General features: G+C 43.6%; 1 protein-coding gene across 4 annotated transcripts in view; it reads right to left on the bottom strand.

Annotated features, from left to right (window-relative positions):
- The window catches only part of prkd3 (protein kinase D3), a 71,089-nt gene that overhangs the window by 21,460 nt on the left and 28,019 nt on the right, over nt 1-21,610 (bottom strand). For all 4 annotated transcript variants that reach the window (XM_055862931.1, XM_055862932.1, XM_055862933.1 and 1 more), the window contains exons 3-4: nt 7,297-7,435; nt 1,159-1,290 (exon numbers count right to left, since the gene is read on the bottom strand). In XM_055862931.1, coding sequence (XP_055718906.1) covers nt 1,159-1,290; nt 7,297-7,435 — 271 coding nt within the window. The remainder of the gene's footprint in view (nt 1-1,158; nt 1,291-7,296; nt 7,436-21,610) is intronic.

Below are 21,610 nucleotides of genomic sequence, written 5' to 3'. Positions count from 1 at the left end.
TGGGCAATCCTCAAGAGGCGGGTGGACAAACAAAAACACACAAATTCTGACAAACTCCAAGCATTGATTATGCAAGAATGGGCTGCCATCAGTCAGAATGTGGCACAGAAGTTAATTGACAGCATGCCAGGGCGGATTGCAGAGGTCTTGAAAAAGAAGGGTCAACACTGCAAATATTGACTGCATCAACCTCATGTAATTGTCAATAAAAGCCTTTGACAATTATGAAATGCTTGTAATTGTACTTCAGTATTCCATAGTAACATCTGACAAAAATATCTAAAGACACTGAAGCAGCAAACTTTGTGGAAATTAATATTTGTGTCATTCTCAAAACTTTTGGCCACGACTGTATGTAACAAACAGACTTTGGATGTCAGCATTGGGCTTGATACTCAGCAACATTTCATACCCAGCCATCTTAAGACATCTTAAGACATATTTGTGATGACATCTTGAGATATATTAACACGTCTTAAGAAGGAAACTAAGTAAATGAATACGGTAGGAAAGCACTACTTTGATTCTACCCACCAGCTTCATTCTCTTAAACATCCACATGAGGGCTCTACATGCAGTCATTTGATCTCATCCTTCCTCATAGAAAGCTTCAAATGCTTTTCAAAGACATAGCAGGGAATAAAATAGATCTGATCCAATAATCACAATTCCACATTTAATTGCAATTTGACTAGGTATACCAGTCAATCTTTCATCCTATTGGAGCGCCTGTTGCATTCCTGTCCCGGCTGGCCCTGGGGCAGCTTGTGTTATACTGAGGGACAGGCTGGATCCATCAGAGAGGGTTAGAGTAGAGCAGCAGCACATGCTTTCTAAAGAGCCTTTGAAGGCTGAGTCCAACGCTTGGCATCAGCACACTGAGCTCCATTCAAACAGGCCAGGCCGGCCATCTCTTCAAAGACCTTCTTTAGTAATGGGAGGAAGTCACACACTCCACTGAGGCTTCCTGCTGCACGGCGCTACCAGCCTTAATGTACCTCTCAGATTGGACCAAGAGAAGGGCATGCTTGATTTGTGTGTGTATGAGTGTACGAGTCGGGTAAACATTTGACACCTTGGCTTTCGGTTCACAGTGCACCCCAGCCTTGATGTGAGAGAGAGCTTGATCTGTGTGTGTGTGTATGCGTGTGTGCTTACCTTCACATTTGAGCCCCTGCCGGACGAGTCCCCATAGCATCTCCCCACAGTAGTCACAGAAGGTGGGGGCTTTGTATGAGTGGACATAGAGGGCATGGGGCCGGATCTGGAAGTCCTCTACTGTGGCTAAAGCTGCAATTCAGACACAACTTAAAATAAAAAACATGGCAAACAAAACTAAAGCAAAACAAATAAACTTCAAACACCATAACCCTGAAACCAAATAATGAAAATTACAAAAAAATTAAATAACAATTAAACTAAACAAAAATATAAAAGCAACATGCATCAACTTCAAAGATTTTGCTAAGTTACAGTTCATATACGGAAATCAGTCACTTGAAATACATTCATCAGGCCCTAATATATGGATTCAACATGACTGGGCAGGGGTGCAGCCATGGATGGGGAGCCAGGCCCAGCCAATCAGAATAGGTTTTCCCCACAAAAGGGCTTTATTACAGACAGAAATACCCCCCCCCCCCCCCCTGTGGGGTATTTTGTCCTGCCCAATATTTTGTCCTGCCCAATGCGTTCGCCAAGTAGCCAAGCCTATCAATGAAGGTTTTGGTTCGTGAGACTGCTTTGAAATAAATCTTAATCACCAAAGCTTCATTAAAAGATCAAGTTTGGGAGCAGCAAAGCAGTGACTGGACATGTCCTGTTTATCTATGTGTTGTGTAGGCCTACAGTACATTCTTTTAGCCAGTTCCTGTTTTGGACGTGTGTAAAAAACCCTCCATGTAGGCTACATGTGTCCATTTGCCCCTCATTAACAGAGAGATGAGATGATGCTGTTGACCCTTGTATTTAGAACTTATCTTCCTGTAACAATTACTTGTTTTCCATTTCATATGATTAAAAACCAAGCCCTTACTCTAGGCCTATAGGAAGGTAGTTGTTGTGGAATTGTTAGATTACTTGTTAGATATTACTGCACTGTTGGAACTTGAAGCACAAGCATTTCGCTACACTCGCATTAACAGCTGCTAACCATGTGTATGTGACCAATAAAATGTGATTTGATTCATAACGAAGGCTGGTTCAACAGCAATCCGCTGTGTCTTCTGACCAAGCTATTTACAAATATTATTGTTGTTTAAAAAAAATGTATTGCTTATTTTTTGTTTAATTTGATTAAAAACCAGCTCGCATGCAATGGAATTTAGGAGCCGTCTGCTGTTTCTGGAGAAGTGTGAATGTGATCTGTAAGATGGTTCCATTACGTTTTTTAAACATTATACTGTATTTGTGACATTCTCTTCATATTCTCTTTTTCAGCTTCTGTGAAAAGTTTGGATGTGAGTAAAACCCTCCATTGTCTGCGTTGCCTTAATATTATATGCCTACAGGGAGAAATGATGGAGCCTGTAACTGTATTTAGACATAGCCTATTTTAAACAATTCGATTAGAATTATTCACTCTCATTTTAGGCTTTATCAATAGTGAATTTAATCTTGCTTATTGACAATGTTTGGCATATCCATGGCTCAACCATAATGCAATTTACAGTAGGCTAGCCCCTATATCAGTGTAAATGCTATGTTTAACAATATATTTCCATATTGAAACCAAGCAATTACTTAGAACAATGTGGACTGAAAACATGTTCAACATATTTAGCAAAGATGGGATAGGCCTACATTTTGTTATTTTGTTTCTGTATGCTTTTATTTATTTCATTTACCAAACTAGGCTATTATGGACTACACTGGAATTGATAACAACGCAATACATAAAATACCATGAATACGCAACTTGAAGCAACCACATATGTAGCCATGGAGCACGTTCGGATTGGCCAGTGAGGAGACAAGCCTCCAACTTGTTTATTCATTAAAATCCAGCCTTTTCGCGCCACCGCCAGCTACTGCGCCCATAATTCCTGAAGTCAAAACAGGAAAAATATTTCCGACAGCCCTGGACCTATAACGCTACCGCTAGCTCAAAAATGTACCACTGCGTTAGTTTGTTAAAAAAGAGCCCCGAGTGTACACTGTAATGTAAAGGCATTTTATGCTGTTTTGTCAGCCGGTAATAGTCAGATGATTTACTGGAGCATCGTGTTATTGGTATGTCTGTGTGCATTGGTATGTCTGTGTGCATAAAAAAAACTTATAACTCAGATCTAGGGAACAAACTGTTCACATAATGGAGTGAATGCATCCATATCAGAGAGTCTGACCTGGGAAGTAACTTAGAACAGGCAGTTATGTACAGTAAGAGATGCTGGAGGGGAAAGCTGTTCTGTTCTGTTCCGAGGTCGTGGTTTCTCTCACTAGGGCTCAGTGCAATAACATCCCATTAACAGCTCAGTGCTATAACATCCCATTAATAGCTCAGTGCTATAACATCTCATTAACAGCTCAGTGCTATAACATCCCATTAATAGCTCAGTGCTATAACATCTCATTAACAGCTCAGTGCTATAACATCCCATTAACAGCTCAGTAGTATAACATCCCATAAACAGCTCAGTGCTATAACATCCCATTAACAGCTCAGTAGTATAAGATCCCATTAACAGCTCAGTGCTATAACATCCCATTAACAGCTCAGTGCTATAACATCCCATTAACAGCTCAGTGCTATAACATCCCATTAACCGCTCAGTGCTATAACATCCCATTAACAGCTCAGTGCTATAACATCCCATTAACAGCTCAGTAGTATAACATCCCATTAACAGCTCAGTGCTATAACATCCCATTAACAGCTCAGTAGTATAACATCCCATTAACAGCTCAGTGCTATAACATCCCATTAACAGCTCAGTGCTATAACATCCCATTAACAGCTCAGTGCTATAACATCCCATTAACAGCTCAGTGCTATAACATCCCATTAACAGCTCAGTGCTATAACATCTCATTAACAGCTCAGTAGTATAACATCCCATTAACAGCTCAGTGCTATAACATCCCATTAACCGCTCAGTGCTATAACATCCCATTAACAGCTCAGTAGTATAACATCCCATTAACAGCTCAGTGCTATAACATCCCATTAACAGCTCAGTAGTATAACATCTCATTAACAGCTCAGTGCTATAACATCCCATTAACAGCTCAGTGCTATAACATCTCATTAACAGCTCAGTGCTATAACATCTCATTAACAGCTCAGTGCTATAACATCCCATTAACAGCTCAGTGCTATAACATCCCATTAACAGCTCAGTGCTATAACATCCCATTAACAGCTCAGTAGTATAACATCCCATTAACAGCTCAGTAGTATAACATCCCATTAACAGCTCAGTGCTATAACATCCCATTAACAGCTCAGTGCTATAACATCCCATTAACAGCTCAGTAGTATAACATCCCATTAACAGCTCAGTGCTATAACATCCCATTAACAGCTCAGTAGTATAACATCCCATTAACAGCTCAGTGCTATAACATCCCATTAACCGCTCAGTGCTATAACATCCCATTAACAGCTCAGTAGTATAACATCCCATTAACAGCTCAGTGCTATAACATCCCATTAACAGCTCAGTAGTATAACATCCCATTAACAGCTCAGTGCTATAACATCCCATTAACAGCTCAGTAGTATAACATCCCATTAACAGCTCAGTGCTATAACATCCCATTAACAGCTCAGTGCTATAACAGCTACTTACAGTAGGAGGCGGTACAGCAGAAACTAACAACAGGCTACAAGGTTGTTTACAACATCACCTGTTTCAGAGTGGTATGGCATTACAGAGCGCACTAAAGACCACTGAGACAGACAGTCTCATTCAACAGAACAGGACCAGAGAAGACCACATCCCATGATAATGATGCTCTTTAATCAGCGAGCTCATAGTATGGTTTGGTTTGTTTCCTATCTGGACTGAAACAAGGTAGGCCCAGCCATTACCCAGGGGACTTTTCTCCATCTGCTGCTGTGGTTTGTGTTGGAGGGATATGAGTGAGGTCATTCTTGGAAGGGACAGTTAGTTCACAGGAGTGACTCATCCAAGATGTGAATAAGAGATCGCTATTCGCTACCAAACCTGTGTGATTGCATCCCCCCCAGCACCGGAGAGAAAAGAGAGAAATCTCTTTCTCACAGTTCTTTTGCAATCATTTATGCTGTTGTGGTTTTCCCATTGACCAACAAGGGAATCATAATCTTTTACGCCAGAATTTAGGTGGAAAACCCTGCGTAATGTCACTAACTATTTGTGTGTGTTTTTGTGCTTCAGTAGGTGTTTTCTCTGATCCAGTTTTACAATAAGACCAAGTTCACATACCAGTATCCAATGAAGGATGCACCAGGGACATTCTCAGTAGCTGTTGCCGTGACGAGATGCAGCTCTGAACAACAAATGTGACATCTATCCACTTAGGGAATAAAATTCACTTTACTGACAATCCCCAAATACCTGGAAGAGAGAACATTCTTTGGAAGATAAAATAGAGAGAAAGAGACACCAGGAAGAAAGGGAGAGCAGAACCGATGGCTGCGACGAGGAACACAGATGGGCGATAGTGGGGTAGACATACCAGATTTGATAGGCCTCCACAGATCACCTTATGACTTCACTTTCTACTGCAGGCCCAAGCTTAAAAAGCAGCACTGTTGATTTCCATGTTAAAATTATACATATGGACACACAGCACCTCCATATGAATAATATCTTTTTCATTAACTAGCTATATAGATTAATTTAGTTGCTAATGAACTCGGGCACATTTTGAGTCGAACTTCAAAGCGTAAAAAGAACTTAAGAAAGTCACATGCCACCACACTGGGAATAGCTCCCTGGCAAAAAGACATGAAAGAAGGCATTCATGGGCTTTTCAAACACATCGAGGAAAAAAACGCACAGCCTATTAACGGCCTCAACTTTATGAAATGGTTGTTGAGATGTTTTGCATCAAACACTATAGAAGATTGAGCCAATAAAGGATTTTTCACGAGCAGCAGGCCTGACATTAATGTGATGTCTGTTTGTTTTCATTTTTGACTAATCAGGCATCACAAGTGTCCATCAGACATAATTCAGAAGTTATAGTCTAACATTCATCGGTGACTAAAAGAGCTATAAAACAAATATGTACATCCATTTTGTATGCCATATCCTGTCAAATAAGAGGGATGCTGAGTGAGAAACAAACAGTGAGTGGGATTCTTGGACCAAACAGCCCTCTCTCCATGTCCAACCCCCTGGTTAGGGTTGGCCTGTCCACTTTCCAGTGCCGCCGTGCACAGCCCAGCATGTTTATACTCAGTGGGTCCACTACAATCACTTACTGCAGAGAAAACAAGCCAGGCCCTTATAGTCCAGCGCCAAGAAAACCCTGAGCTGTTTGTCTCTCACAGCCACAGAACAACAGGTCTCAAAGAATTTATAGGAATCAATGGTGTCTTTAAAGTATTTAATTCATGTAAATTAGAAGCAACTAAGGAAAATGATAAATAGTATGATTTTAAAAAATCCTATTTTCAGTCTACCAGACTAGAACAGCGAAGCATATCGGAGCTTGCATTGCACCAGTTTGACACATGTAGATCTCCTCAGCATATGCAGACCAACTACAAGGCTAAGACGAGGAAGCAGTGTGGGTGTAGAGCTTGTGGATGTGACAATACTCTGACCTCACACAGCCATCCAGGTGCAACACTGAGGCTGAAACCTGTCAACCGTCTCAAACCAGAGGGAAGGAGACAGAGGAAACCAGAGGTCTCCTGGATACACTCATTTGGGGCTCACTGCTAAACACCAGCAGATCAGATCCATCCGGTCGCAGAGTTATTTCATGTCTGGATCCATGCAGACAATGCTTCTAGTTCTACCCCGGAGAGAGAGAGAGGGAGGAGGGGATGTCCAGTCCAGGTGGTGGGACTGTGAGGTGCTTCCCAATGGAGACAGATGGAACAGAAAATAATGCCTTGACGAGCCAGTGTTTGTTAGACTCAATAGTCAGCAGGAAACTGAAATCATCTGTGACAGGAAAAGAGAGGGGAAACTAGCCACCTGTGTCTCTGGAGGTGAGCTTTAGAGAGGCGTGAAACAGAACTGTACAACACACAGGTTTGAATTACAGAAAATGTTGTGTACTAGATTAGTACATATAGCCTAAAATCAAAAAGTTAATAAAAGCCGTTAGGGTTAAACCCAGATCAGAACTACTCACCAGAGAGCACCACCTCTATCAGATCTCCCTCATGTATATCTTCTGCTGACGTCAGCCTCTGGAGGATGTTCTCAGAGGTCAGATCATGGCGGAAGAGCAGGATCTTGTCATACATGCCAAAGAAGCCACACTCCGGGAACTGACGAGGAAGAAACAGAAAAACGCTTGTGAGTATCCACTATATGCAGAACGCAATGGCTGGAGCACTTATAATCTACTGGCTCGACCAACAATATACACACAATAACTCATATACACTTTTTGAAATTGGCATCAGATGATCAAGACCCTGTCTTAATATTCATTCAACAGTTGTTTACTCTTTCTTTTCCCTTCTCATTTGGTTTGGGGACATTTATGATTATGTTCAATGCGGTTTGTCATATTTACTGGACAAGTGCTACTAATTTATGGTTGGCCCCCATCTGATAAATATACATTTATATTGTATACAGTACTGTATAAAGCTCCTTCTCTGACGCACGGAGTAATGGCTACCTTTTTCCAGTCATCATAGCCAGAGCCAGCAAGCCTGTGGTGTAGGAATGGAACGGGTGTGTGTGTGTGGAATTAACATTAGGCTGAATATTACCACAGAGAGAGAGAGAGGGAAACACAGCTGTTTAATCCACCCAAGCTACAATGAGTCACACACACACACACACACACACTCCTGCTCCCATTAACTACTTTCTGTGGCTCACGTCAGCAGTCAACGTGGAGGATGGAGGAGAATTGAAAACACACTGGCTCAGGAAGAGAGCTCACATTCAAACACCTTTATCCCCTGAAACAGTGAAACAGTGGAATGCGCTGATTACAGCGGAAGGAAAAAACAATCAAATAGCTATTCAATATAGCATGCCACTCTTCTCCATACAGCAATACAAGTAGGCAGAGTGCCATTAGGGGTAGGCTATTGATAATGAAACATATATATCAAAACCACACTGACATAGCCATTGTAATAACATTGTAATAACTTTTCTAGTCGACGATGTGGAATAGTTACTGACTGTCAGTAATCATTTAACTATTGCAGAAATTCTATCCAGCAGCATTAGGAGCAAAATGACATATAAGCATCTGCTAGAAAAGACAGAACTGTCTTGCTCGTCTTGCTAGCCTTGGTTCTCAGCAGGCAGTCTGAGGTGAGCTCACTTCAACAATGCTCTCCAGTAGCTGTGATGTAACCTCCAGCTTGGCAGTCCGTCAGGGCTGGGCCAGGTAATGCTCTGGACTCAGATAATGGCCCAGGCCATCAGACAGCAAGCAGTGAGGGAAACAGGAGTGGTGAGGGGAGGGGAGGAGGGGTTAACATCCTGAGAGGAGTGACAGAGGAGCAGCAGCGTCCTGCAACCCAGCCAGGAAGTAAGCCAAGTCAATACTGAGTCACTTCCTGGTCCCAGACCCACAGTTTCCACACAACTTCCGCTGCTCGTGTCAAGACACAAAGGTTAAACACACACAGGTTATACACACATACATGCACACACCCACACACCTGGCTACAGCATATCTTATTTTCATACACACAAATCCATTGTGGTGTCATGTAGCAAAGTGGACATTTCACAATCTCCCTGAGGTTTATCAGTCCAACACTTCCACTGGACATGGAGATCTGTACAAGAAAAGTAGCCTGTCTCTTGCTATGCCTGACTACACTGTATGACACTGTAACCATGGATCTCTCACTCACCGTCTTCCCTCGCAGGGGAGGTCATGTCCCCAGCCTGGCAGGAAAACCATGCCCAGTTTCTGTGAAGGGCAGCAATGCCTTTTTTCACTCCTCTCATCTCTCCCTTCATGAAATGATAAAGTTTGTTTCCCCAAAACCTTCTGCCAGCCAGCCAGTCAGCCAGCCAGCCAGTCAAGAGATGCCTGCCTTCATCAGCAGTGTGTCATATTCAGATATAAGGGTCAATAGGGGCTGTCAGGGAGGAAGAGAGCCAGAGAATGGATGGATGGATGTAGGGGGCCATCCTGTGTGGCACTCATCAAAGCGGGCCCCTGGTGGAGGCCCCCTACAGAGCTGCTTCTCCCTGCCAACATGGCTGCTCTGGCAGGCTCACCTAACACAGCTGCTTCCCTGTCAGGGTCACACACAATGCCCACGGAACAATGTGAGCAGTAACACAACGGCCAACGAGGCCCACGGGCACCAGGGTTGGCACACGATACAGCAGAGAGGGGAACAGCTGGAGCTCCTAAAATGCTTCTCTCCAGGGTGGTGGAGCCACGGCTGCAGGCTGACACCAGGAAAGAGGACAGTGTTAGGGGCTACACTGACAAACTATGCAAACTGCTTTTAAATGAGCATACACCAGAATTACTGTACTGTATTAACCCTTACATACACATTATTATACACCCCCCCTAAACAGCACATTCAATGTGCCTAGTTCCCAGAGCAGAGCCCTGCTGAAAGGCCATTAAATGGCCCAGTTATGTAAACACTGAAACTCCTGTGTTTAAAAGGCCTCCTTTATGCCTAATGCATATGGAACATGAAAGCCTCTGTCTGTTAGCAGCTGCCTTACATAACTGCGTGATCAACCAGCGCTCCTGGCTGGCCTAGGCTCTGGCTCTAATCTGAGGGGGTAGCCCTTGCATCTAGTCTGCCTTTATACACAGCAGACCAGTCTGCATCTCCTCCTGTAGGCCTGATTCAGTCTGATGAAGGTTCATAGACTGAAGCGTCGCTATGCTTTTGGTCTGTCTAGCCTAATCCACCCATGGCCAGTACTAGGCTTCTAGATGTGTCTAGTGGGAAGGAGAGCTGAGAAGGCTGGGAAAAGGGAGAGGGAGGGTGCTCACACACACCATAACAATGACCCCAGTGTTAGGGCTACTGCCTCTGGCTTTAATGTAGCTGAGATAAGCTGGGGTCCTGTGGAGAGCAGGGAACAAAGAGATAAGATTCCCCGGTGGGGAGAAGGGACCGCAAAGCCTGTGTGTGCGTGCGTGCGTGCGTGCGTGCGTGCGTGTGTTGGCCCTGGCTGTGAAGACAGGGTGCTGAAAGGAGGGTGTGAGAGCGAGGAGTGCTCAGTGGATAGGGATCTTATGATAGCTGCCCTGCTTTCCACAGGATCCCACTTCACTGGGCTTGGTGTTTATCCAAATGTAGACATTACTAAACAACATCAAGAATGTTTACCTTTACACAGCTTCATGTTTCCAAAACAAGAGACATCCTAAACGCTGTCATACTTTAAAGTGATTCATTGCATGGCTCTAGCGTTGTCACATCCTTCCGGTGTCCAGAGTGCCTTGTCAGGGTGAGGTTTTCCTCCATACGCCTGACATTCCTAATCTCCAGACCCGGGGCCCCGGGACCATCCCCCTCCACACCCCCCCCTGCCCTGCTCTGAGACCTGGCCAGCTGGATTCACCTCCTGTTGGCATTTACTGCAACACTTTCCACTGCACGTAGTTCCCATTCCAGCTGCATGCAGCTCAGGTCTACAGGTTGGTACAGTTCTGTATTGGGGAAAGGGCTGGGTAGAGGGCTGTGAAGAGAGCTGGGTAGAGCGCTGTGGAGAGAGCTGGGTGGAGAGAGCTGGGTAGAGAGCTATGGAGCGAGCTGGGTGGAGAGAGCTGGGTAGAGGCCTGTGGAGAGGGCTCTGGAGAGGGCTGGGTAGAGGGCTCTGGAGAGGGAAAGGTAGAGGGCTGGGTAGAGGGCTCTGGAGAGGACTGGGTAGAGAGCTGGGTAGAGGGCTCTGGAAAGGGAAAGGTAGAGGGCTCTGGAGAGGGCTGGGTAGAGGGCTCTGGAGAGGGCTATGGAGAGGGATGGGTAGAGGGCTCTGGAGAGGGAAAGGTAGAGGGCTGGGTAGAGGGCTCTGGAGAGGGAAAGGTAGAGGGCTCTGGAGAGGGCTGGGTAGAGGGCTCTGGAGAGGGCTGGGTAGAGGGCTCTGGAGAGGGAAAGGTAGAGGGCTGGGTAGAGGGCTCTGGAGAGGGCTGGGTAGAGGACTCTGGAGAGGGCTGGGTAGGGGGCTCTGGAGAGGGCTGGGTAGGGGGCTCTGGAGAGGGCTGGGTAGGGGGCTCTGGAGAGGGCTCTGGAGAGGGCTGGGTAGGGGGCTCTGGAGAGGGCTGGGTAGAGGGCTCTGGATAGGGCTGGGTAGGGGGCTCTGGAGAGGGCTCTGGAGAGGGCTGGGTAGGGGGCTCTGGAGAGGGCTGGGTAGAGGGCTCTGGAGAGGGCTGGGTAGAGGGCTCTGGAGAGGGCTGGGTAGGGGTCTCTGGAGAGGGCTGGGTAGAGGGTTCTGGAGAGGGCTGGGTAGGGGGCTCTGGAGAGGGCTCTGGAGAGGGCTGGGTAGGGGGCTCTGGAGAGGGCTGGGTAGAGGGCTCTGGAGAGTAGTGGATCGGGTCGGTGTCCACATCATGAAGGAATTAACACCAACACAGTCATGAAGAAGGCACGACAACACCTCTCCCCCCCAGAGGCTGAAAAGATTTGTCATGGGCCCTCAGGTCCTCAAAAGGTTCTACAGCTGCACCATTGGGAGCATCTTGACTGGCTGCATCACCACCTGGTATGGCAACTCTTTGGCATCTAACCGTAAGCCGCTACAGAGGGTAGTGCGTACGGCCCAGTGCATCACTGGGGCCCAGCTTCCTGACATCCAGGTCCTCTATATCAGGCAGTGTCAAAGAAAGGGCCTAAAAATTGTCAAAGACTCCAGCCTACCAAGTCATAGACTGTTCTCTCAGCTACCACATGGTAAGCGGTACCGATGCACCAAGTCTGGAACCAACAGGATCCTGTACAGCTTTTACCCCCAAGCCATAAGACTGCTGAATAGTCAACCAAATAGCTACCTGGACTATCTCCATTGACCCTATAGAGGGCTGGGTAGGGGCTGTGGAGAGGGCTGTACGTCTCCATTTTTGGTACCATGCAGCCCATGTTAGGAAAGATCATGGGGGCATGAGAACAGAGGAGGGAAGAGAATATGCTGTGCAAGTTTACTGTACTTAATAGATCCAAAATGGGGAATCAAAATTATGAAATAACACATATGGAATCATGTAGTAACCATAAAAGTGTTAAACAAATCAAAATATAGATTTTAGATTCTTCAAAGTAGCCACCCTTTGCCTTGATGACAGCTTTGCACACTATTGGCATTCTCTCAACCAGCTTCACCTGGAATGATTTTCCAACAGTCTTGAAGGAGTTCCCACATATGCTGAGCAAATAGCCCTTACACAGCCTGGAGGTCTGCTGTGTCATTGTCCTGTTGAAAAACAAATGATAGTCCAACTAAGTGCAAACCAGATGAGATGGCATATCGCTGCAGAATGCTGTGGTAGCCATGCTGGTTAAGTGTGCCTTGAATTCTAAATAAATCACAGACAGTGTCACCAGCAAAGCACCCCCACACCTCCTCCATGCTTCACAGTGGGAACCACACATGCAGAGATCATCCGTTCACCTACTCTGTCATCAAGGCAAATGGTGGCAACTTTGAAGAATCTCAAATATAATATATTTTGATTTGTTTAACACTTATTTGGTTACTACATGATTCCATGTGTTATTTCATAGTTTTAATGACTTTAATGATTATTCTACAATGTAGAAAAAAGTAAAAATAAAGCAAAAAAACTGGAATGAGTAGGTGTCCAAACTTTTGACTAGTACTGCAAATATATTGATTATATATATATATATATACACACACACAGTATATTGATCATATTGATCGGTTGCACTGAAGCACTTGCATTGGCAAGCTCTATCGTAGCTGTGTTGTTGTTAGGCAATAAAGATGACTAACGTAACAGAGTGGCATCCAGGCTGGTTAGAGAAATGGCACATGCATCTTGGGTCATGTCCCATAGTGACTAAGCATGGCCTTTGTAATCAACACACACTGTAGGGCTAACAGCACACCACCATTCAGCCCTACTCTGCACAAAGAGACGCAGGCGACCACACACACACCAAAGACACCAACATGACGAATCAATGTGTGAGGTCCGTGCGGCACACTGGAAAGCAGAGTGGAAAAGAGCTTCACCACGATAAGCCTTTGTTAAACTAACTGATCTGCCATTGATATGCTAAATCCCGTTAGAGGCAGAAAGAGAGGGATGGGCGGGATGGATGGGGCAGACGAGAAATATGATACATTTCAATGAGTTCCAAAAACAAATAGCCTCAGAACAGACATGGAAAATCGAGTCTGACACAACTGTTCTGGTTTGAATGAACAAACCCGTCAGGCTGTAGTTAGTCTCTGAGAAACCACATTTACTTATTGCTTAACTGCAAACCAATTTCAAAAGAACACTGAAGTTAAGATGCTACTGAATTTGAGAATTGATGTTGTCATGAATCACCCATCATGATTGGTGTATCTTAACATGTATAGTGATCAGTGGCACCAATGTAAAACATTCTTTCAATGTGTTAAAAGCTCAAATATTTTCTAACTCAGGGAAGGAAATGGGATGTGTAGTGCATGCTCTATGCTGGTGTGTGTGTATGTGTGTGTGTTAGCGTGTGGGGGTCCAAAGGGTATCAGTGATCAGGGTGAGAGGAGGGTGGTAACACGGAAACCCTGTCAGAGGAGAGAGGGGAGCTGGCAGGGTCTGACAGATGGACACATGATTACACTGAGGAAGGTGCACTGTGTGACCCGGGCTACCTGACACCTTTATGAGACTGGCCCTGGGCCAGTCTACAGTGATGGACAGCTACAGCACAGGCTTTGTTTAACCAAACCCATGTTTCAACAAGCAACTGGTACTGCTATTTGGCTGTGTGATATGAAGGATGATACTCAAGGAGAACATTAATTCAAATGAGCTATATATGGCTGATTCATGGCTGATTTAAGATAAAACCTCAACCCTGTTATGGTCAATCCTCTTACTTTATTGGCACTCTCTCCAGTGGTGGCAGGTAGCCAAGCGGTTAAGAACAAATTCTTATTTTCAATCACGGCCTAGGAACAGTGGGTGAACTGCCTTGTACAGGGGCAGAATGACAGATTTTTACCTTGTCAGCTTGGGGATTCGATCTTGCAACCTTTCAGTTACTGGCCCAATGCTCTAACCACTAGGCTACCAATATGTTAGGGCCACAATCATTTCAGAACCACAGAAGACTTACAGTTGACCTTTAGTAGAATATTATTGGGTTGTTTCAGGAAAAGAGCACAGTTTGTGTCCATTTGATATTTTAAGTAGAAATTGTGCACCAATATTGAATTTTAAAAGCGTGTTTAAAAGCCACCCAAAGGGCATCCAGTCAACTTGACACAACTGTGTGAAGCATTGGAGTCAACAAGGGCCAGCATCCCTGTGGAATGCTTTCAACACCCTGTAGAGTCCATGCCCAGAGGAATTGAGGCTGTTCTACGGGCAAAAGTAGGCCAAAAGCCTAAAAGCTGAATCTAGTTTATCTGGAAGGAATAGGTGATTATTACATTTAGGACCTTGAATAGAGAAATCAGAGTTTAAAGTGTTGAAGAAATTGAGTCCACATTTTAAGAGCACTGATAAGAATTGGATTGGATGAGTAGCGCGAAGCTAAGAGGAAGAATGGAGGTGATTAATGCTAACAAAGAGGAAGAGAAACAGGAGTTGGTTTCTGTTTGACACCAGTCAGTTTCTGGAGTGTAAAGCCAGTAAACAATATTTTGTATATTTGCTGCCCAGTAATAATACATAACGTTAGGAAAGGCTAATCCTCGGTGTGTTCTCTCTCTCTGGTGGAATTCTTTACGTATTCTTGAACTGCCTTCGCCACATAAAAACAAACAAATATGTTTATCTACTGAAATGAAAAAAGACTTGGGTATAAAAAGGAGACATTGAAACAAATACAGAAATCTGGGCAATACATCCATCTTAATGGAATTTCCCTTTACCAGATAGAGAATACTCCATCTCTGAAATTCTAGTTTAAGTTTGTTAATCAGGGGAATAAAGTAAAGTTATCATCCAGGAGAGAGGACAAGGTACGGGTGATATTGAGCCCTAAATATTTCATGCCAGACATACGAAATGGAATGGTCTCCTGCAGAATTTGTAATGCTAATTCATGAATAGGCCAAAAATGTCCTCTATTACTTTTAGCAAACACTCAAATCACATTGAGTGCAGTGTTGTAGGTTGACCAAGGTACTGATCGCCAGAGGTGAGACCATTTAAATGTATCCTTTATTTAACCAGAAAAGTCACATTGAGATTTACATCTCTTTTTCAAGTAAGCCCTGGCCACGATAAAGTCCATCACAAGACTGGAGTATGAAACGAGGTGTTTTATCTGCCATAATGCAGCCATTCATAGCTGTGTATGACATTGTTTATCAGCACAAAGAACAGCCTGGCCCTTCAACCCCAAACCGACCGACCGGGAAGCACAAGATGTTATTCAGTTGTTTTCGTGGCCTGGTGAACTAAGGTGTCTTGATGAAGCCATTGAGGAAGCAGACCTTAGAATATTGATTGTGGCTGTGTCACTGTTGTCATGTTGTGGTGGTACGGCATTATAGATGGAGCGATTGGTCAGAGAAGGATCCGCTACAGGTTAAAGGTTCAATTCCAAATGTGACTCAGTGGCTTGAATGCAAAATGTGGAGAGGAGCAGAGCTGCATGTACTGTGTGGCAAAGGAACAAAACTATGAATCCAAGTGAGACTGAAAGTCTACGACAAAGAGGAAAATTGTTTTGATGTCAAATGCATAACTGTTGTTTAACTTTGTGGCACATGTCACGGACCACATCAGTGGAAAATGTGCTGAATACGCAGTCCAAAATCTGCACATAGGAAAAGCTAATTGTGCTCTATGTGGCATTGGGGACAGTAATTGGAGTGTAAGAGTCACATCAAGCACATTTAGTGGAAATGGCAAACTGTGTTAATTATTAAATGAAGTTTCCCGCTGTCTCCAGTGAAATGATTGCATTGGTCTTATATTAGATGATTCATATAATTGGTCATATTATAGCACACATAGCCAAGAAAGCACTAACATAAACCACATGTGGAAACAACAGTATTCATATTGAAACCCACCTCCTGGCAATGAAACATTTGACACTTGGTTCTACTTAATATTATTGGTTGGATGTTATACCGTATATACCGTACACCAGGGTATTGGGAAATACCCATGGGATGATTTCCATATACCGTCAAACTATACTACCGTTCAAAAGCTTGGGGTCACTTAGAAATGTCATTGTTTTTGAAAGAAAGGCAAATTTTTTGTCCATTAAAATAACATCAAATTGATCAGAAATACAGTGTAGACTTTGTACAGTGTAGACTTAGTTAATGTTGTAAATGACTATTGTAGCTGGAAACGGCTGATTCTTAATGGAATATCTACATAGGCATACAGAGGCCCATTATCAGCAAACATCACTCCTGTGTTCCAATGGCAAATTGTGTTAGCTAATCCAAGTTTATCATTTTAAAAGGCTAATTGATCATTAGAAAACCCTTTTGCAATTATGTTAGCACAGCTGAAAACTGTTGTTCTGATTAAAGAAGCAATAAAACTGGCCTTCTTTAGACTAGTTGAGTATCTGGAGCATCAGCATTTGTGGGTTCGAATACAGGCTCAAAATGGTCAGAAACAAATAGCTTTCTTCTGATACTCATCAGTCTATTCTTGTTCTGAGAAATTAAGGCTATTCCATGCGAGAAATTGCCAAGAAACTGAAGATCTCGTAAAACGCTGTGTACTACTCCCTTCACAGAACAGCGCAAACTGGCTCTAACCAGAATAGAAAGAGGAGTGGGAGGCCCCGGTGCACAACTGAGTGTAACAGTTTAACTTTAGACCGTCCCCTCGCCCCGACACGGGCGCGAACCAGGGACCTTCTGCACACATCAACAACGGTCGCCCACAAAGCATCGTTACCCATCACTCCACAAAGGCCGCGGCCCTTGCAGAGCAAGGGGAAACACTACTTCTAGGTTTCAGAGCAAGTGACGTAACTGATTGAAACGCTATTAGCGCGTACCCACTAACTAGCTAGCCATTTCACATTTGTTACACTCACCCCCCTTTCAACCTCCTCCTTTTTCCGCAGCAACCAGTAATCCGGGTCAACAGCATCAATGTAACAGTTTAACTTTAGTCCGTCCCCTCGCCCCGACACGGGCGCGAACCAGGAACCTTCTGCACACATCAACAACGGTCGCCCACGAAGCATCGTTACCCATCGCTCCACAAAGGCCGCGGCCCTTGCAGAGCAAGGGGAAACACTACTTCTAGGTTTCAGAGCAAGTGACGTAACTGATTGAAACGCTATTAGCGCGTACACGCTAACTAGCTAGCCATTTCACATTCGTTACATGAGCAAGAGGACAAGTACATTAGAGTGTCTAGTTTGAGAAACAGACGCCTCACAAGTCCTCAACTGGCAGCTTCATGAAATAGTACCCGCAAAACACCAGTCTCAACGTCAACAGTGAAGAGGCGATTCCAGATGCTGGCCTTCTAGGCAGAGTTACAAAGAAAAAGCCATATCTCAGACTGGCCAATAAAAATAAAATATTAAGATGGGTAAAAGAACACAGACACTGGACAGAGGAAGATTGGAAAAAAGTGTTACGGACAGACGAATCTTAGTTTGACGTGTTCGGATCACAAATAAGAACATTTGTGAGACGCCGAAAAAATGAAAAGATGCTGGAGGAGTGCTTGACGCCATCTGCCAAGCATGGTGGAGGCAATGTGATGGTCTGGGGGTGCTTTGGTGGTGGTAAAGTGGAAGATTTGTACAGGGTAAAAGGGATCTTGAAGAAGGAAGGCTATCACTCCATTTTGCAATGCCATGCCATACCCTGTGGAAGGCGCTTAACTGGAGCCACTTTCCTCCTACAACAGGACAATGATCCAAAGCAACGCTCCAAACTATGCAAGAACTATTTAGGGAAGAGCAGTCAGCTGGTATTCTGTCTATAATGGAGTGGCCAGTACATTCACCGGATCAACCCTATTGAGCTGTTGTGGGAGCACCTTGACCGTATGGTACGTAAGAAGTGCCCATCAAGCCAATCCAACTTGTGGGAGGTGCTTCAGGAAGCATTGGGTGAAATCTCTTCAGATTACCTCAACAAATTGACAACTAGAATGCCAAAGGTCTGCAAGGCTGTAATTTCTGCAAATGGAGGATTCTTTGACAAAAGCAAAGTTTGAAGGACACAATTATTATTTCAATAAAAATCATTATTTATAACCTTGTCAAAATCTTGACTATATTTCCTATTCATTTTGAAACTCATTTCATGTATGATTTCATGGAAAACAAGAACATTACTAAGTGACCCCAAAATGTTGAACGGTAGTGTATATCTTTGAAGTTTTTGAATATTTATAGCTATTTTTAAGTAAATACCTGCAGTCAACTTCTGCAATACGTTAGGACAGGTATTCTCAAACTGGGGTACGCGTACCCCAAAACAGTCCATTTAGATTTTCCAACGGGGCTATAGATTTGGTTGAGTAGCCTCGTTTCACTACCAAAAATAAAATTCAACCATCTAGCGAAATAACAACACAATGTCAAATACTTGTAACCGAGTCAAATAATTAACATCCAATCACATTAACTTATGGCTGCAGGGGCAGTATTGAGTAGCTTGGATGAAAGGTGCACAGAGGTGCCCATAGTAAACTGCCTGCTCCTCAGTCCCAGTTGCTAATATATGCATATTATTATTCGTATTGGATAGAAAACACTCGGAAGTTTCTAAAACTGTTTGAATTATGTCTGTGAGTATAACAGAACTCATATGGCAGGCAAAAACCTGAGAAGTTCCACTTCCTGTTTGAATTTTTTCTGAGGTGGCAGATTTTCAACCAAGCTCTCATTGAAATTACAGCGAGATATTGATGAGTTTTCACTTCCTACAGCTTCCACTAGATGTCAACAGTCAATAGAACTTTGTCTGATGACTCATGTGAAGGGGGGCCGAAGGAGACAGGAATTAGTCAGGTCTGCCACGAGCTGACCATGCTTTCACATGCGCGTTCACATGAGGAGGACCTCCGTTCCACCACTCTTCTGAAGTCAATCTAATTATCCGGTTGGAACGTTATTCAAGATGTATGTTAACAACATTCTAAAGATTGATTCAGTACATCGTTTGACATGTTTCTACTGACTGTTACGGAACTTTTGGATATTTCGTCACGTTATAGTGGACGCGCTTTGTGACTTTGGAATTGTTTACCAAACGCGCTAACCAAAGTAGCTAATTGGACATAAATAACGGACATTATCGAACAAATCAAGCATTTATTGTGGACCTGGGATTCCTAGGACTGCATTCTGATGAAGTTCATCAAAGGTAAGGAAACATTTATCATGTATTTTCTGGTTTCTGTTGACCCCAACATGGCGGCTAATTTGGCTATTGTTCTGAGCTCCGTCTCAGATTATTGCATGATTTGCTTTTTCCGTAAAGTTTTTTTGAAATCTGACACAGCGGTTGCATTAAGGAGAGGTATATCTATAATTCCATGTGTATTATCATTCCACTTGTATTATCATCTACATTTATGATGAGTATTTCTGTTGAAACGATGTGGCTATGCAAACTCACTTGATGTTTTTGGAACTAGTGAATGTAATGCGCAAATGTAAACTCAGATTTTTTGTTATAAATATGAACTTTATCAAACAAAACATGCATGTACTGTGTAACATGAAGTCCTATGAGTGTCATCTGATGAAGATAATCAAAGGTTAGTGTAGTAACCTGGTATATTTATGTTTACCAATAGATGGCAGTATTGACTCAAGACGGGGGTTTGCTTCCCGCTATCCGTAGCTATTTCCTATGTCTGCCTATTTAACTATGATTAAGAAAGCTTCTGGGTTTTAAGCCAGGTGCATAAAATGATGTAAATCTTACAATTAAATACTAAACCGTATGTAAGTCTCATGAGTCGTAATTCTAAGAAGCCTTTAAGGATACTACATATTTGGCGATGAGGATAACTATGGAAAACTGCGTTGGATTTTTTTTTGTCACGAAGTTAACGGAGTGTTTGGCGTGCGACGCGGGAGGTGAGACTCAAGTGAACGGTGGAAGATTCTGAAGGCTTGATTCCCTGGATACGGGTAGGACAAATTATTGACTGTGTGAGGGGAGAAACAATCGAAAAAGATGGCTTTGGCAACAATAGGCTCGCTACCACCATTTGATCCTAAAAATCAGGAATGGGAGGAGTACTGTGAAATAATGGAACATTTCTTTGCTGCTAATGAAATAACTGATGCCGTTAAACAGAAATCCATACTCATAAGCGTTGTCGGTGCACAGACGTACAGCTTAGTGAGAAACCTGTTGAGCCCAGATAAACCAGGAGAAAAGTCATTCATAGATTTAGTCGAACTATTAAAAAATCACTTCAACCCCAAACCCAGTGAGATAGTACAAAGATTCAAGTTTGATTCAGGCATGAGAAAACCTACCGAATCAGTGCGGGAATATGTGGCTGAGTTGAGAAAACTAGCATTGGACTGTAACTATGGGAATACATTATCGCAAATGCTACGCGATCGGCTGGTGTGTGGGATTAATGATGACAAGATACAAATAAGATTGTTATCAGAGCCTAATCTCACGTTTGAGAATGCACTCAAACTGGCCCAGGCCATGGAGTCCGCAAATAGAAATGCACTGGATTTGCAGGCAAGGGGCGCAACTGCGTGCCATACAGTAAAAGAGAGCAGCGCTGAGCGCGTAGAATTTCAAAGAACAGAAAGCCGTGGTGCAGCAGCCAATAGAGACTGTTATCGTTGCAAAGGTAAACACGCAGCGTTTGACTGTAAATTCAAACACGAAAAGTGTTATGCATGTGGGATAATAGGCCACATTGCGAGGGCGTGCCGCAATAAAAAAAAGCCACAGGCTGCAGAAAAGAGGACGGACAGAAAACCTAATACCTCCAGACGCTCTAGCTACCGCTCTAATCAAGTGAGAGAAAGTGAAAGTGAGTGCGCAGACTCCGAGCAAGCATTCTCAATGTACAGTGTACAGGGGGCGAATATGAAGAAGGTGGAGCCTTTCATTGTGGAAATGGGAATAAATGGATTGAAGGTACCGTTTGAACTAGACACAGTGTCACTCTGATGAACAGGTCCCAATTCTATAGGAAGTGGAAAACCGTTGAAGTGCCTAAACTGAGAGACACCCCCATTAAACTCAAAACGTACACAGGGGAGAAGATCACTGTGATTGGAGTTGCGGATGTTCAAGTGGAATATCAAGGACAAAAGAAAAATCTGCCTCTCTTAGTAATGGAAGGTACTGGCCCCAGCTTACTAGGAAGA

The sequence above is a fragment of the Salvelinus fontinalis genome, chromosome 15 (genome assembly GCF_029448725.1).
Source record: "Salvelinus fontinalis isolate EN_2023a chromosome 15, ASM2944872v1, whole genome shotgun sequence".
Classification (NCBI taxonomy): domain Eukaryota; kingdom Metazoa; phylum Chordata; class Actinopteri; order Salmoniformes; family Salmonidae; genus Salvelinus; species Salvelinus fontinalis.
The sequence above is the reverse complement of the archived record's forward strand: the minus strand, read 5'-3'. Positions and strand labels throughout refer to the sequence as shown.